Source organism: Triturus cristatus, chromosome 3_2, assembly GCF_964204655.1.
Source record: "Triturus cristatus chromosome 3_2, aTriCri1.1, whole genome shotgun sequence".
In the NCBI taxonomy this organism is placed as follows: domain Eukaryota; kingdom Metazoa; phylum Chordata; class Amphibia; order Caudata; family Salamandridae; genus Triturus; species Triturus cristatus.
This window is the reverse complement of record NC_140584.1, coordinates 281,496,425-281,512,513: the sequence shown is the minus strand read 5'-3', so window position 1 is coordinate 281,512,513 and position 16,089 is coordinate 281,496,425. Positions and strand designations below refer to the sequence as shown.

At 40.9% G+C, this 16,089-nt stretch overlaps 1 protein-coding gene across 15 annotated transcripts in view; it reads left to right on the top strand.

Annotated features, from left to right (window-relative positions):
• Positions 1–16,089, top strand: part of EPB41 (erythrocyte membrane protein band 4.1) — a 796,630-nt gene that overhangs the window by 623,822 nt on the left and 156,719 nt on the right. For all 15 annotated transcript variants that reach the window (XM_085647607.1, XM_085647621.1, XM_085647620.1 and 12 more), the window contains one exon: positions 9,909–10,111. In XM_085647607.1, coding sequence (XP_085503733.1) covers positions 9,909–10,111 — 203 coding nt within the window. The remainder of the gene's footprint in view (positions 1–9,908; positions 10,112–16,089) is intronic.

The following is a 16,089-nucleotide window of genomic DNA, read 5'->3' as shown; positions in this document are numbered from 1 at the left end:
CGCCTACTATATGAGAAAAATGCCGCGCGTTAGCCGTTAGATAGTATACTGCTGAATGCAAGCATTTCGCAGTCATGGCAACAAGTGTAATATGTATGTGATGGCTAAGCAATACGGACTAACCAAACTCAATATCAAAGTGGCTTGTTTTTTGACCTCTTCACTTGTACGCAACCGTCATGTGGCCTCAAAGGCATCTTCTGCACATGTCAATAAGCAGCCAGGTATAATTAAATATGCGCAAAAAGAGTAGTAGTCGACATGATGAATCTAAAAGGGTTACACATGGCTCAGGCTAACTTTCAAAAGAGTAGAGTAAGACTAGATGACCCTAGGAGCCATATCGCTACTAGTGTCTGTCTACTGACTGTACTACTCTAGTGCTGATGTATGTTGTATTAACTTTTTTTTCAATGTTCCAAGTGAACACTAATAAAATAGGGGGAGGTTTCCAGGCATCTAAAAATGCGTAATGTTTTTTCTAGGCACACTACCAACCACCAGTGCCGGCGGTGCCAGCGGTGATGGCGATGCGGCCATCCCAGAGGGGGCGGGAGAACTGGCGGCACCTGCAGGAGCAACAGGGGGGAGCCAGCAGCAGTGGCCGGCGGTGGTAAGTTATATTCATTACTTCTTGACATTACTACTAGATGGAAGTGTGTTCACTACACTGTGCGACTCATTAAGTTGTAGTGAACATTATACAACGGTTGAAGAAGACACCCTTTACTTAGCATTAGCAGCGTGAGTTGAGAAACCAATGACCTTTTCTATTTGACTCCAAATCAGCTGTGAAGGTTTTATGGAGAAGACAAACTCAGATCAGATGACCTTGATGGATGTGTTGAACAAAGAGGGAAAGAAGGGTGGAAGGACGGGCGAGATAAATAATATGACTGACAGAGAAGGATATGTTGGAAGCATGCATAGGTGGCTGATAGTAATCAGATCAGATGCATAGGTGGTTGAAGGATGGGTGGGCGACACAGTATGGGTGGATAGTACTAGATAGCAAGAATCAGAGGTGTTTGGTTCAAACTCAAAGCCAAGGCAAGCAAGGAAGGAGCGTACGCATGGGTGGTTGTTGGTGAAACCATCTAAGGTTTGGTAAGAGATATATAAAAAAGAAAGATAGACGTTTACTTTAATGGATGTAATGGATGTATGCCTGGATGTACTATCATCAATAGACAGCATAGGTGGAGACTGTCACTGGAGAGTCTTACTTTGAAGAAAATGTAAAAGAAACTGCGCCAGAGTAGCAAAGCGGAGGGGAATAGAAGTAGTATGTATTTTTAGAATGCAGTTGACTCGCAGTAGTTTGCAAGCACGTCGTATATATAAATATTCAAACCACCTCCAATTTCACTACCGAAATCAGACTCCGACACTTGGGTGAGCTTCACCATCCAGCTTCAGTTTATTATCTTTGCTTGACGCGTTTCGGCACACTTGCCTTTTTCACACTGGGAAGTTAGTAAAAAACACCATATATATATATTATCAAGCCGAAGCGCCTTACTCCGAGGACCACTCCCTACCTATGTTGATGTATTTTCGATTGGGTCAGCCAGCCAGCAAAGGGTGGCCTATCTGTTGGTTACACAATCAATGCAAGCAAAGTACCCTATGCAGTAGCGGTCGGTGGTGGGAGTGCTGGCGGGCGGTGACATGGGGAGGGGCAGGGTGGGTGGCAAGTAAACTAAGTATTACGGCCAAATACAGGTAAGTAAACATAAAAATAAATAAAATGATTATCATTGTGCGCACTGCACTGCCAAATGCGATGCAGTGCGTGCAACGAAATTTGTTTTATTTATTTATATGTATTGTTTAATTACCTGTGATTGTCCGTAATCCATGGTTTACTACCCCCACCCTGCACCTTCCCACGTCACCGCCCGGCAGCACTCCCACCACTGACCGCTACTGACCTGATGTCGTAGTACCATCTATAATATAAGCAATGATCATTGGATCCGATAAATAATCAGCCTTTTTGTAGTGCCCAGGGCAGGGTGAAAGTGAAATTGATCATTTGCCCTCATGTAACAGAGTATGGCCAGTGCCACCGGCCGTAATACAAAAATATGAGCTTCCCCACCTGCAGACAGTAGTAGTAAATAAAACAAACGTGAGTCTGCATCATGTGACTCATATCTGTTTCTCTTGGGTGCAAGCTGAGCTGGCATGCCGGCTACAACAAGGTTATGTAATTGCGCTAGCCTAGAGATAAGAACAACACGACTGGTGTGTACCGGAGTACATAGTACGAGTATAATGTCGGAAACTCCCACAAATGTTAGAGTCCGAGGAACGAGGAAGTAGGCGTATAGATACTTACCACCAAATCACAAATGTTATGTACTGTGCTTGCTAGTGATACTGTGACACTGTGTTGAATGAATTTAGTGTTTCTGTTTTGCTAAGAGTATTGGTTACAACATGTTCTTTTTCTTTCTTGATATAGATACTCCTTCCACACCAAAACCAACGAGGAAGGAGTTGGCAGCCAGGGCCCGGCACCGTAAACTGGAGGCCATTTGCGATGAATATCGCCGGCTGGTGGCTCAGGCGGAGGAGGAGGCGGCTGCAGCTGCAGCCTTCTCCAATGCCCCGGGCCCCAGTCAGGCCCTGCCTCCAGTTTTACGGCGCAGTGGTCCGGCAGCCGCCCGCCGCCGTGCCTCGATCTCTACCATTGCTGCCCCCCACCCTGCATGTAACTGCAGGGCATTTCGCTGCCAGCTGCTCCGCCGGAAGGCCCGCTTGGAGGAGCACCTAGAGGAGCGTGTAAAAATCCTGGTGGATAAACACCTGAAGTCCCGCCGACTATAGGACCTTGTCATTTGCCCCTTTTTTAATTCCTTTTGTTGGTGGGTGGGTTTTGGGCGTTGGGGTTTCACTTACGGACATTTGGGACTTTTACTTTCGTTTTGGACATTGGTTGGGGTTAGGGAGGGGGGTGGGTTAGGTCAGAGCGGGATAGTTTATTTTTGTTAGGGTATATTAAATGTTATATTATTTACTTAAACATACGATGTTATTGTTTTGTGGTGGGTTACTGTTTTCCGAATTCAATTTAAGTCACATGTTTTGTTACTTTGTTTCCTTGCTGCTGTATGCCCCCAGCCAGTGTTTGATTTAAAAGATCTGCCGATTTTGTAACACACAGATAGATGCGGTACCCCTCACTGAGTTATTTTTAATTGTCATACTAGTACCGTCAGTCTCTCCTCCTAGTCCATTATACCTCCCACCAAACGTATCTTACCTGTGATTGATGATGATGAAGTTCGGCACACTGATGGCTGCATGGTTGGTTTCCCAAATGAATGGAGAAGATGCCATTATTGTGGTGGTAGTAGTAGACACTGGCAATAGCATTTGAAAAAAGAAAGAGAAAGTCACTTGACTGAGACAGGCTGTGGGAGGAGTAACAGAACAAAGTGAAGTACATTATGGGTGGGCAAGCAGAAGAAGATCCTTGCCCTGCCTTAGTTGAAATTCAATTAGTGTTGCTTTCACCACATCTGCCCCAGCAAGCGTGTGATCAATTGTTGGTGTACATTTAATGTAGTCACATCACACCTCAATATAAATCACACAGCCCGGGGGAAGAGGGTTAGGGATTGATGAATGGATGGGAAGGGGGGTTTTGGGAAAAGTTTGACAAAGAAAAACAGACAGTATGCATGGACACAACAAAAGTAAAACACAATCTTGTAAGACGACCATGATCCATTATCAAAGAAATCTATAAAGTGAGAAAAAGGTAATGCATGCATGTTGATGAAGAGAACTTGATGGTTAATGATGAGTTGTACTTACTAACTACTACTACACCATTAGACAGTACAGGGCAGAAATTATTAATATGAAATTTGCTTTGCCTGTCTGCCGCCCTCAGACCGAACCAAATTACATGCTGTACCGGGCTTACTTTTATTTTTCAAGCTAGCAAAGGAAATGAAAAAATAGTTGTAGGGATCAATTACCAAACAAACCACAACACACAGTCATAATGATTGAAGAGAAAAAAGGAATCAAATAAATTTAAAGATGAATGATACTAAAGTTACTGTATTATCCTGGTCCAAATGTGGAGTTGCATCATTCTCGTCATTCCTCTTGGTCCTCCCTTTCATGGACACTCCGCACATCAATCTTGGGTACCACTTGCCTGCCTGATGCGGATTGGTAAGGTAAGTGTGAGTTGTTTCTCCCACTATAGCACAGGTTAAAGGCCGGCCTGTAAGTGTAGATGGAAAAACAAAAGGGGAACACGCATATTGAGAGCGCAAAAATGACAAAAACTGTAAGTCCGCGTTGTCGCGCAGTGCAGAGTTATCAAAAGTACGCGAGCTGAATCCCTAGGGTTACCTACTGGCTGAAAAGCCCTATTTATTTAACACACACCCAAAAACTGCAATTCCACCCCAAAAAACACCTTTTGCAATTCAATCCAAAGCCATCCATGGTGTAAAAATTCAACAGACAACACAAACTGTTTTTATGCACCCATGATTTGAGGATGACTACCTCTGGGCCTACTGGCAGACTAGGCCACAAGCTTGGAACAAAATGGCAAAAGCAAGCACACTGCTTGGATGGCTCCACAAAATGGCCACTACCCACCCACAACCACAAGAAATGGAAGACAGACAATGTAAGCCTATGGCAAAAGCACAATGCCTGCCTTCACAAAATGGCCGCCACACACATGGCCAGGACACAAGAACAACAAGCATAAGCCAAGGGGAACAAAGAAAAGAAATGCAGGCCTTTATGGAAAAAGAAGCACATACTACTAAACTACCACCACAAAATTGCCACAAGCCACATGGCCACTCAAAGTCACAACAGGCCATGGAAAACAATGAACTGAAGCAGGCCTATATATGACCGGACAAAGGAGGCCTGCTAAACAGCACAGCTTTAATACAAAAATGAAAATCAACAGGGCTACGAAAGGATTGGAAAGAAGTTACACATCAAGCACACACATCCAACAAAGGTATTTCTCTCACACACACACACACACACACACACACACAAACAGTGAAATACACCACAGCCACATTTAGCATTTCAATCCTATGCCATCCATGTCCTACATGATGTTTAAATTCAACAGACACCACAGAAACATGAAATTGCAAAGAAAAACAACTAGGCCCCTATTGAAAGCACAGGCCACCCACAACAATTTTTAAAAACAATGAAAATCCCAGAAAAATGTAGGTACAAACAAGCCCCAATGAAACAAACACACCAATTCTCCAACTTACTTGTAGTAAATTAAATCTCAAATCAAAAAGTCCTCAAATAAATCCAATCCAATGGTATGATGCAGCAGACAAAGCACTGGGAGGAGCCTGCAAGACAGGAACAGGAAGTTGGAGACTCAGGGTCACTTCCTTCCTCTTGAAAAAGAAGAGTAATAAAAATTAAAGGACTCCTTACACAAAAGACTACAGCAAAATCACAATCTGAGGAGTCTTTCTGAGCAAAATGACCATTTTAGAGAAGGTTTTATGAAGCTCGAGAGATATTCTTTGCCAGATTGTAGTTTTTGCACGTTCGGGATCGCGATCTTACCAAGACAGCTGCCGGAAGTCAGCTCGCACGCCCGAATGACGTGTTCGCACACTCTCGCGGGCTCGGGCGGCCATATTACAAATCTCGTGGCGCACGCGAACTGACAGAAAAGCGAGTTGGCGAACGCAGAATCACGGTAAGACATTACCGCGCGCGCGAGAATGAATATTGAGCGCGCGAGGAAGCAAAACTGCTACGCTACGCGGTAGATTGCATAGCATACTGCAACTTCGCGCTCTACGCGAATCGCGAAGTTGCCTAAACTTCGCAAGCTCTGCGCGCGGAGCGTAGTTCAATGCCCAGGCTTAGTCTGTAGTGTCCGCCCCCTTTCCTCTTTTTGGGACGCTGTGTCCATCCCTACTCCTCCCGCTCTCCTCCCTCCCCACCTTCCATTCACTTCCCTCACCTTCCATTCACTTCCTTCACCTTCCATTCCCTTCCCTCACCTCACCTATTCTTACATCCCCTCTCCCCCTGTTTTTACCCCTCACCTTTCTCGGTTTATTATTCTCTTTCTTGCCCCCTCATTTTCTTCACTCCTTTTCCTGGCTCTCCTTTTTTTCTTCATCTTTACCAGCCCTTGCTCCACCTCTTCTCTCGTTTCCTTTCCTCCCTCCAGCTTCCCTCTATACTGTATCTGTCCTTACTCGCTTTCTTGCATTTTCTACCCTCCTCTGTTCTTGTCTTACCACACCTCCTTTGCTACCACTCTGCGTCTTAGGAGCTCTCGTGGTTTCTCCTTGGTCTGCCGTTGGTGGGACAAGCAGTCGCTGGGGTTCCCGCTATAGGTTTTTCTGTTGAAAGTTGGGCTCAGGGAAACGGGGCACAAGAGACATCTCTTTTGTGGGGTCTGGTCAGGGAAGATTTTTTAAAGGGGTGAGAGGAGGCGGGGCGATAAAGATGAAAATCTGACATCTCGCAGAGCAGAAGAAAAATTAAATTTTGAAATGAGGACTGACCCCGAGGTGACCTTGTGGATGCTTAGATAAATAAGACAACACATCAGCGGGGGTGGACAGTATCCAATGGGGGATATCCATTTGAAAATGATGCAAGGCCGTATAAGAATAAGGAAACCTGAAGCGAGGTGAGAGATGAGATTAGAACTGGAACCAAAAGGAAAACCAGCATTGAAAATTCAATAGGTCTCACCTTTAAGTTAAAGCCATTTGCTTTGCTAATGGTATTGCATAGCAAAGCAAATGGCATTAACTTAATGAAAGGAGAGACCTATTGCATTTTTGATGCTTTTTTTTTTTTGTGGCAAGAGCTCTACACATGTTACATGGCAAAAGAGGTCCTAGGTATTACATCAACAGGGCCACAAAGGTCTAGGCAGCTCTTTATAACCTCTGCCAAGTCTCACAAAGGTCATCCGATTTCTAAAGCGGGTATAGCAAGATGAATAGTCAATTGCATCCAAACCTGCTATCACAAATCTAATTAAATCCTACCTGTGCTACCTAGTGCAAACTCCACCCATTGAAAAGGGCACAGGCGCTTTCTTAGGTATCCTGCTAGCTGGCATCTGCAAATGAGCCACCTGGTCAACGCCACATATCTGTTCCAAGCACTACTGTATGGACATCCTCAATCGCCAGCAGGCTTACATTGGCCATTCAGTTTTGAGGGTTTTGTTCCAGACATCTGCATCATCCACACTTAAGTCACTGGTTATTGGATGATACTGCTTTAAATTCTAAGTAGAGAGCCTATGTACAGCCAAACGTGCTACAAATGGTAAAAATACTTACCCTTTGAGAATCTCTCGTGTGTAGTGCTGTATTTTCACATGCTTCCATCCACCTCCCTGGAAGCTTGTATTGATTGCATATCTCTTCTTTTTCCAATTAGTTGACGCTGCACAATACACATGTTCCACCTTGCTGTGCTCACTCCACACTACATACACATTCTCACCTGCCTAGCAAAACACAATCTAGGATAAAGTTAGTGCCCATGTGTGTTGTATATTCAGGTAGGAGCTTTTTTGGAGAAACACAATTTACAAACATCCGACCTCCACAACAGATGGCAGGAGTGTGCAGAGCATGTGCATCTACAGCACTCGATGCTACGAACAGATGCTTACAGGGTAAGAAACATTTTCTATACATACAATATACTTACATGGGTTTCAGTCATCCTCTTCATGCATTGGTCTTTTGTTGTGTCAATCACATTTGTCTTCTGACCACTGCAACCTGTAAGCATCAGGCAATGACTGAGCATACTTCAGCCATTGACTAGCTTCACTGTGAGTGACAACGTTCTGCTCTTTCACAAGAGCACATCCACATACAAAGTAGTTCCTTTTAGTGCCATGACCTACTATGGCAATGTGTGTTTTTTGAGAAACAATTTTTTTTTGCCTTTAGTTAAAGTTTTTATTATTATATTAGGAGGTGCACGGCAACTCTCCTAACAATAAAGTTTTACACAAAAAAGGGCATTAACAAAGCCAAAATGCTAGCAGCCATTCTCAGACCTATTGGCTTTGACAGTGCTTGTTCTGTTCATTCCTAAGGACTTTTCTCTCCTCTGTGCTCCAGTTGATTCACCCCAAGCTTTCAAAAAAGACCTGCAAAGCTACTATTTGGTTCCTACTTCTTCCTATGCATATCCTTTACCCAGCCTCAAAGCAACGTTAAACAAACTGATACAGAGGCGTGTGAAATGTGCTCTCCTTTGACTGATATATTTATACTTCATTTTGAAGTGGTCTGCATTTGTTGACTGCAAATTGTCTGTCTACTCTTTTCTAGCAAACCATATTTTCTCACACTTAGGGTGGATAGAACTCATGGACTATTGTCTAAATTATGCAGAATAAAACATCTCTAAAATAAGACCTGGTAATAAATTTTGATCCTACCTGCACACACTGGATGTTTCCTAAACCGCTGGTTGAGGACACAATTGCATACTGAAAATATAAATACTCAGTCTTCTGAGCTGTGCCTTAATATTTTTTCTATAATTGCAATTTGGAGAAGAATCTAATTGCGGTTCATTCTGAATGGTAGGCTGACATATCCTTCTCATTCAAAGCTTCATGGCTGGCTCTCAAATAGCTCAGCACTCCTTTTGACTTTCACCTCTCGTAGGAAGAGAGGGCCTTACTTTTATTCTTAGTGTTTATGTAAACAAAGATGCAACGATGGAGGAGGAAAAGTTAGCTCCACTTAAATCTGTTATTCATCATGGGCATTTTCAATAAATTTATAAACGATCCTTACTCCTCAGATAAAGTGAAGGAAAGGAAGCAGATTTGTAAATTTTTAGATTTTTCATCCCTCTGTAGCTCACTCAAATGGTTGCGCGCCTTGATAACCTTTGTGTAGCAGAGTACTTTTTTCTCTAAATGAAGATGTATACCAATTTCCTTTCATTGTTTATTTTTTAGAAGAGTATGAGGCAAAAGTGTCATCAGCAGTGCGCATCAGTTTGATTTAAAGTCATTGTTTTTGTTTTTCAATATTTAATAATATTAATGCTTTTACATGTATTTCTTTGAATTGGAGGGATTTCAGTTCATTGAAAAACATACATATTCAGCATTTATGAATTAATGGAAATTACCATAATGGAGATTTTGAATTTTTTGGAGGTAATGCATTATTTTCAATTAGTACAGGTTTACATTCTTTGTCACAAGATAAATTCAGCTTTAGTCTGATTGGTCACAGCATCTTTAGATAGTGTTTAATTTAACACAGAACAATGGTGCTCAAAATAAATGCGATAAGACCATGCTAGTCTTGCTTTAAGTAGTGATAGTCTTCTTTAATTTATTTTTTGATCAACAACCTCTGTGGTGCCATTCTTTAGGAAAACGTTGCCCAGGTGTGAACAATAGCGCATCATTTGTCATTGAAGACTTTATTTTGCAATAACACTGATAAATTTAATTGTGTATGGTTAGTAATTGTATTGACAGTTTTGTTTCTAATTAGGGCTCTCCCATACAGTTATCGGCTTACCTTCAGGCGCTTTTTATTGATTCCAATTTTCCGGCTTTGGGATGAAGCTGATACTTGATAGACCTTGCACTTTATTGTATATTAAAGTTTACCTGCATTTTTCCAAATGTGTTCAAAAGCAACTTAAATGTGTGTGGCTTTATTTCCAATATGCAAGCTTACTTTAACTGCTTTTCAAGGCTTGGACAAGTAAAAATAATTCAGCTTAATGGCATGGCCCAGCTTTAACAGGATTTGAAGTGATGCCGTGGTTTGTGAAGTAACAATCTAATGAGCCCCTGACAAGATTCTCTATCCTAAACACTTGCTTGGTTTCTCCTCATTCAGCTGCAGTGGTAGTAACTCCTGCGCGAAATCTGAGGCCTATCTCTGCTCCTGCAATTGCCCAGAGGCATGTAATAGATCCAAGCCATTCCATTTCAACCGATGCAAATGAAGTTTTGGTGTCCAGAGTGGTCAAAGAAGCTGTAGAAGTGAAGCAGGAGGAGACGGCATCTGAAAGAATCAATCCTGAGCTAACAGATGTGAAGGTACAGTCTTCTTCTGTGGGACAAACAAATGTCAATGTTGTACCCTAGTGTGAGGTTTCTCGTTTTTTTCGGATTCTACATTGTTTAGGGCAAACTGTTGCTTTGCACATACATTACCCAGAGACCATTAGATTTTAAGAAAATACATAATGATGATTCTTTCCATCTCGCAATTGCATTATTCATTTCTGGTTGCAAACAAACATCAGTACTGCCTGTGCTTGTTCTTGATTGGTCCCTAATTTGATCTGCATACTCCTGTCCTGCAGGGTCATGCAACCTGTTCTGGAACCTCTATCTAGTAAGGTATCAATTAGAAACACCTTCGTTTGTAGAAACTTAAGAGGGGACACATTTGCATAACTTCCCTTAGTGGGATACCCATGCCAAACTTCATTTAATCTTCTTTGTAAAAATCTTTTTGTGTTATGGCTGTTGTCGAGATAATTTTCAGTTAGTTGTTGAAGGATAGCAAGCAAGGATTAATTATACCACATTCATCATGAATGTGCTTTCTCCAAAGTTTGTATCAAATGTTGATGTGGCCTTTCATGCATTAATGTCCATGTCACAGCAAAGACCCTTTCGACAATTGTTTATGCCAGCCGCTTTACATTTACTGTTTCGCTTCTGCATCTCTCTGTATTCATTGTTGTATCGCACATGACCTACATAGATATTCCACTTTGTTTAAAGATCATTTTAAATATACTACATCAAGAAGGAATAGTCTCAGAGGTATAAGCAAACCTTGCATTTTCACAGTGGACAGTGACCTGTTAAGGCTTTTTCAGGTTTGCCCAGTAGAAGCCTTGCAAAAGATGAAGCAACAAAATCCTCAATTTGAGGCCTGTTAAAATCTCTGGTATTTCAAGCAACCCCTCCCACCTCTAAATTTACCATTGCTGATAATTCTAGAAATTGGTAAATCATGAGGATTATTTGTTGAGGATTTACAGGTGGAAATTGGAGTTAATGTACTGATTTTAGTTTTCACTTGTATTTCTCCCAGAGACTTTACCTGCTTAAAACAGGTGGATTTTCAGAGTTAAATACTACCGAGCAGCGGTGTTCCTGCTAAGCGCATAGTTCCAATGAGCCCTGTGACAGTTTGTTCAGTGATGGCCTTGGAGTGGCTATTGGAAAGGTTGAGGCATGTAGCACATTTTATTAATATAACTATGTTTTCTTATAAAACATAAACAGATTTGAATGTATGCAGACTGAAAATAAAATCAGTTTTCACATTCAAAGTAACAAATTGGCTGGGACTAATTGAGTAAAACCTCTTTAAAATAATGAAAAAGTCATCAACTGTTTTGAAGATATACAATTCTGCTTCCTCGTGCCATATTACATTAAAAAAAGAACAAAATGTGGGCAACATTTTAATAGTTTACAATAAATGTATCACTTAAATGTATGGAAATTGAAATTCAATGTCAAATTCAACTAAAATGTAATTGATTTAGAAAAGCAATATTAACCTATTGTCGACCCTCACTAAGTCACTGTTGGAAGCTTTCTGACCCCTGCCTAAGTAATTTCTGTGATTTGAACCTTAACTACCTAATATTACAGAAACAAGTTTAATTCACATTCTAAACAACTATACAAAAATCTACATTTAAATGGGAAGATAGGAGCTTTTCAAATTATACTTTTATTGCTTAAAGACGAAGTGATATACTAGACTTTAGCATGTTGCTTTGTGTTTTATTTTGTTCCTAATGCATCTCTGTTTTTGTCAGCACATACTAGTGCTTCATTTGTGGCTACAAATCACTCATACTTCTGTTTGCTGTATGTACTCTGACTTCTCCCACAAATGAAGCTATGGATACCAACATAATATCTAGCCTAAAAATTTCAAAGAATTTCATATTTATAGTTAAGGATTTACATTTTCAGTGCACCTAGTGTTGACAGTTTTATCAAACCCTTTCAATAGGTTTACTGCATGTACTTTACCCCTAAAAAACTTTACAAGAGAAACATGAAACTATGTTGTAGTGGTTCTTTGTGTAAAAGTATTTGATAAATAAAAATGGAAGATTAATCAAATTCCTGATGTTGGCTGCATAAGTGTGTTGAATGACTAGTAGGGTGAAAAATTTAAGAGAAAGCTCCTCCAACTCCAATTGAATGCGGACAGAAAATGGTTAATATATGCCATATGAATTACAAATAAACTTTACTTCATTCTGCCCATTACTGAGTACACTGACAGTTCTCGCTAATCTGATGATTTATGATATGGCTTGCTTTCAGGCAGTAGATTAAAAAAAGTGCATATCAATATATCAGCCAAACATGCAGCGACTTTCAGAAGATTTCTTGTACTCTTGTTAAAATGCATGTCACAACTAGAAATGTAATGAGGGCCTAAGACTTTTAGTATATAGCTGTTAGTTGTAATTTTGGTGGTCACAGTTTTTTTGTTGTTTTTGTCAGTTCAGAATGTGAATCTGACTCAAGTGGTATCTTTAGAAATACTGAATTAAAATCCCTATTTCAAACAAGTTGAAAATCCTACTAGTGCCTAATTTAATTAATAGAAGTCAACAGATTTCATAGTTAAACATTATATTTTTAAATTAACAATTTCATATGCTACAAAGTGATGCAAGCACTAACCAGCAATGCTATAGGTCTCACATTAGTGAAACTTTTAGCTATGACCATTACAAATTATATTGTTTGTTAATTTGTTTTGTCAAAAATATTCGAGCAGTAGCATAAGCAATAAAAGAAAATCCACAAAGCAAGGAAAGGGCGTAGTACCATAGGCTGTTAACAGGTGCCCCTGTGGAGTTGTAAAGGGACCTCGATTAGCCATATAACGTACTGCAACCTTAATACAATTATAAAGTGAAAGATTGCAACTGAGCATATGTTTCCATTTGTTTTTTTCGAAAGTGAGATTCTTGTTAGCTCTTGTGTTAAAAATGCACCATTGTTATTTATTGTGCATCTCACTTTCAGTAAAAACAAATGGAAATGTATGTTCAGCTGCAATCTTTTTTTTTTAATAATTGTATTAAGGGTGCAGTACCTTATGTGGTCAGTTGAGGTCCCAATATGCAGCTGCAGCACTACCTAGAGGATCAAGAATAAGGAATTACCTCTGGGACCAGAGAAGCAGCTAGCAGCAGTGGCTAGAAGACCAATGATGTGGAATTACCACTGGGACCAGAGAAGTAGCACTTGGAACAGATGCAGCTGCAGCACTACCTAGAGGATAAAAAATGAGGATGTAGCACTGGGACCATTATAAATGAAAGCGCTTGTAATAGAAGTGGGACTACACTATAAAGTGAAGCGTTTGGCCAGCTGTAAAGATACCAAATATTTAAAGATTATCCGAAAACAGTTGAAGTCGAACGCTATATAAACCCAGCAAGGCCCTTCGGTAATAGACTGAACCAAAATAAGGTATGATAAACTGAAATGAGTAGCTGCTGTATTTTAATATATTTGGCATACTTTGTGAAAGGTTACTAAAAGATCCTATTTACAATAAGGCCCGGATCTTCAAGGTGACCACCTCTTTTCCTCCATCAGAGACAGACTTACAGAGTAGGCATCCGAGCCATTTGCCACCCACCCCCTTGCAACCACTGTGCCTTGTCTGATCTCAAGATGTCCTTTCCTCTGCAGCTCCTGAGGCTGCTGTAACTTTACAATGCGGAACAGTGATTCAGTTACATTGAAAATGGAATGCCGCCATTTCACTTGCTTTTCAAAAACAGGCAACTTTTTGTTGTTTTTTTTAGGCATCTTCATTGCATATATGTCGGCTAATTCTTGTGCATAAGGAGATGTGTAGATTCCATGTTACAGTTTCACGTTAATATGAGACTTTCAAAGGATCATGTGAAACATGTTCACATGCCGTGGGAGAACATTGCATACTCGAATAAGGTCAGCATGATACTACTATGGCACATTTCATGCAGATATTGGCACACCAACAGTGATATTAGGGCATGGGGTCTGGCTCCAGGGGGGGTCGGCCTTTAAGCAATTATTCAGTGGTTCTGTAAAATATTCGCACAACTTTTCTACTCAAACCTACTGTGAGCATGCACCAAGTTTTCTACTTTGTGGAACTACTGTGTATAATGATTTCTTTTCATTTTTCAATCACTGCTTCACACAAGGATAGGACAGGAAGTGTTTCAAAAGTGCACTTTGGGGATTTCCCAAGCACACCATTAAAAAAATGTGTCCATTTGATGAAGCCAATTGGGCTTGACGTTATGTGAAATGTGAGTCTGCTTCTTTGGGCAAACAGCAGAAACAAAACATCCCCACACCTTTCTCACTCACTGCCATCACCTGCTTTTTGGGGTGCAATACTTCAAAAAAGAGGTTGGCAATTGTCACAATAGGATTCCTTTCTAATGTATTCTCCGTCAACTATTGAATCTCTTTTTGACTTGTGTAACCAGGGGCGTAGCTTCAATTGGTGTAGTGGTATTGGGGCCCAGGGGCCTACCGGGCTACTGAACCCAGATTATTTGCTGTTTTCGCAGTTTAAACAGCAGTCGGGGCCATTTCCTTTCTTCATAACACACTTTCAGTTAATTGAAAAACATACATATTCAGCATTTATGAATTAATGGAAATTACCATAATGCAGATTTTGTATTATATGGAGGTAATGCATTATTTTCATTCAGTACAGGTTTACATTCTTTGTCACAAGATAAATTCAGCTTTAGTCTGATTGGTCACAGCATCTTTAGATAGTGTAACACAGAAATGGTGAGATTCATAAAGATTTTTTCAAGGAGAACGCACTCTAAAACAATAGCTGCTGAAAAATACCTTTTTGGGTCCAATTTATTTATCATACAATGGAAAACAGCAGTAATTACTTATCAACGCCCATGATCGTTTTTCTTTTTCTTGGTGTCATGACTCAGACTCCCTTTAATAAATGAGGTAATGCCATCTATATTTACAAGTTTGGGGCGAGGCTTAGTGTTTTCGGGACTGAAGCGCTGCCCCGGTCCATACAGTAAATCTTTGGAGTCCATGTCACGTTGTTGGACACTCCGGGAAGTAGCAGTGCGAGGGAAAGCTAACGCGCTGAATAAAACCTTTCACCGCAGCTACAAGTCCTCGGACAGTTGGGGACCCACCCTCTGCACTGTTCTGAGATCAAAATGCGTGACTCGAGACAAACCATGCAGGGGCAAAATAAAACAAGAGCTTCAATGAAAATACTTTTAAATAAACTATTTTACTAAATCGGCAGTACAGGCACATGAACTCAAAAGCAGTATTCAACTTGCAGATCTTGACACGAGACAAACCATGCTGGAGCAAAATAAAACAAGTCGGAGGGGAAGTGCATGGAACAGAACAGGCGCCCTCGGAATACCTCTGTCTACAACTAACAACCGAAAGGCGCAACCACCATTTATCCAGCAGAGGCTTTGCGGAAGAGCGTGTCCTGTCTGCAACAGTAGACAGGAGCAAGCCATTTAAGAAAATAGCGCTCCGAGGCTGTAATTAAAACCTAGAGTAACAGCACATGTAACAGGGGTGTCCTCATGGAAGGTTACAAGAAGAGAAAAGTCAGTACTAAGGAGGGACTACTAAGCCTGTTGACCAATGAAAAGCCACCATTTACGAAGGACAGAGACCGGAGCCAATTTGAAAGATGGGCAGAAAGTGGCCGGAACTTCATGCTCATATCCTCTATACAGCATGTCTCGAAGAGGACACGTATTCCCACCACCTGTCAACAGTATTAAACTCACACTCGGGACACAATAGAATTGCTTCACAACTTGAGGTTCACCATCACTGCCACCAAATCATAGCTCCAACCGCTACAGATTAAAGCTTACCTAGGAGCTATGTTAAACAAAGAAATAGACCTAGCTTATCCCAATTCTGCAAGGATCCAATCCTTTTAGGCGCTAATCCCCCTTTTCTAACAATTCACCAGTTTACGGTCAGGA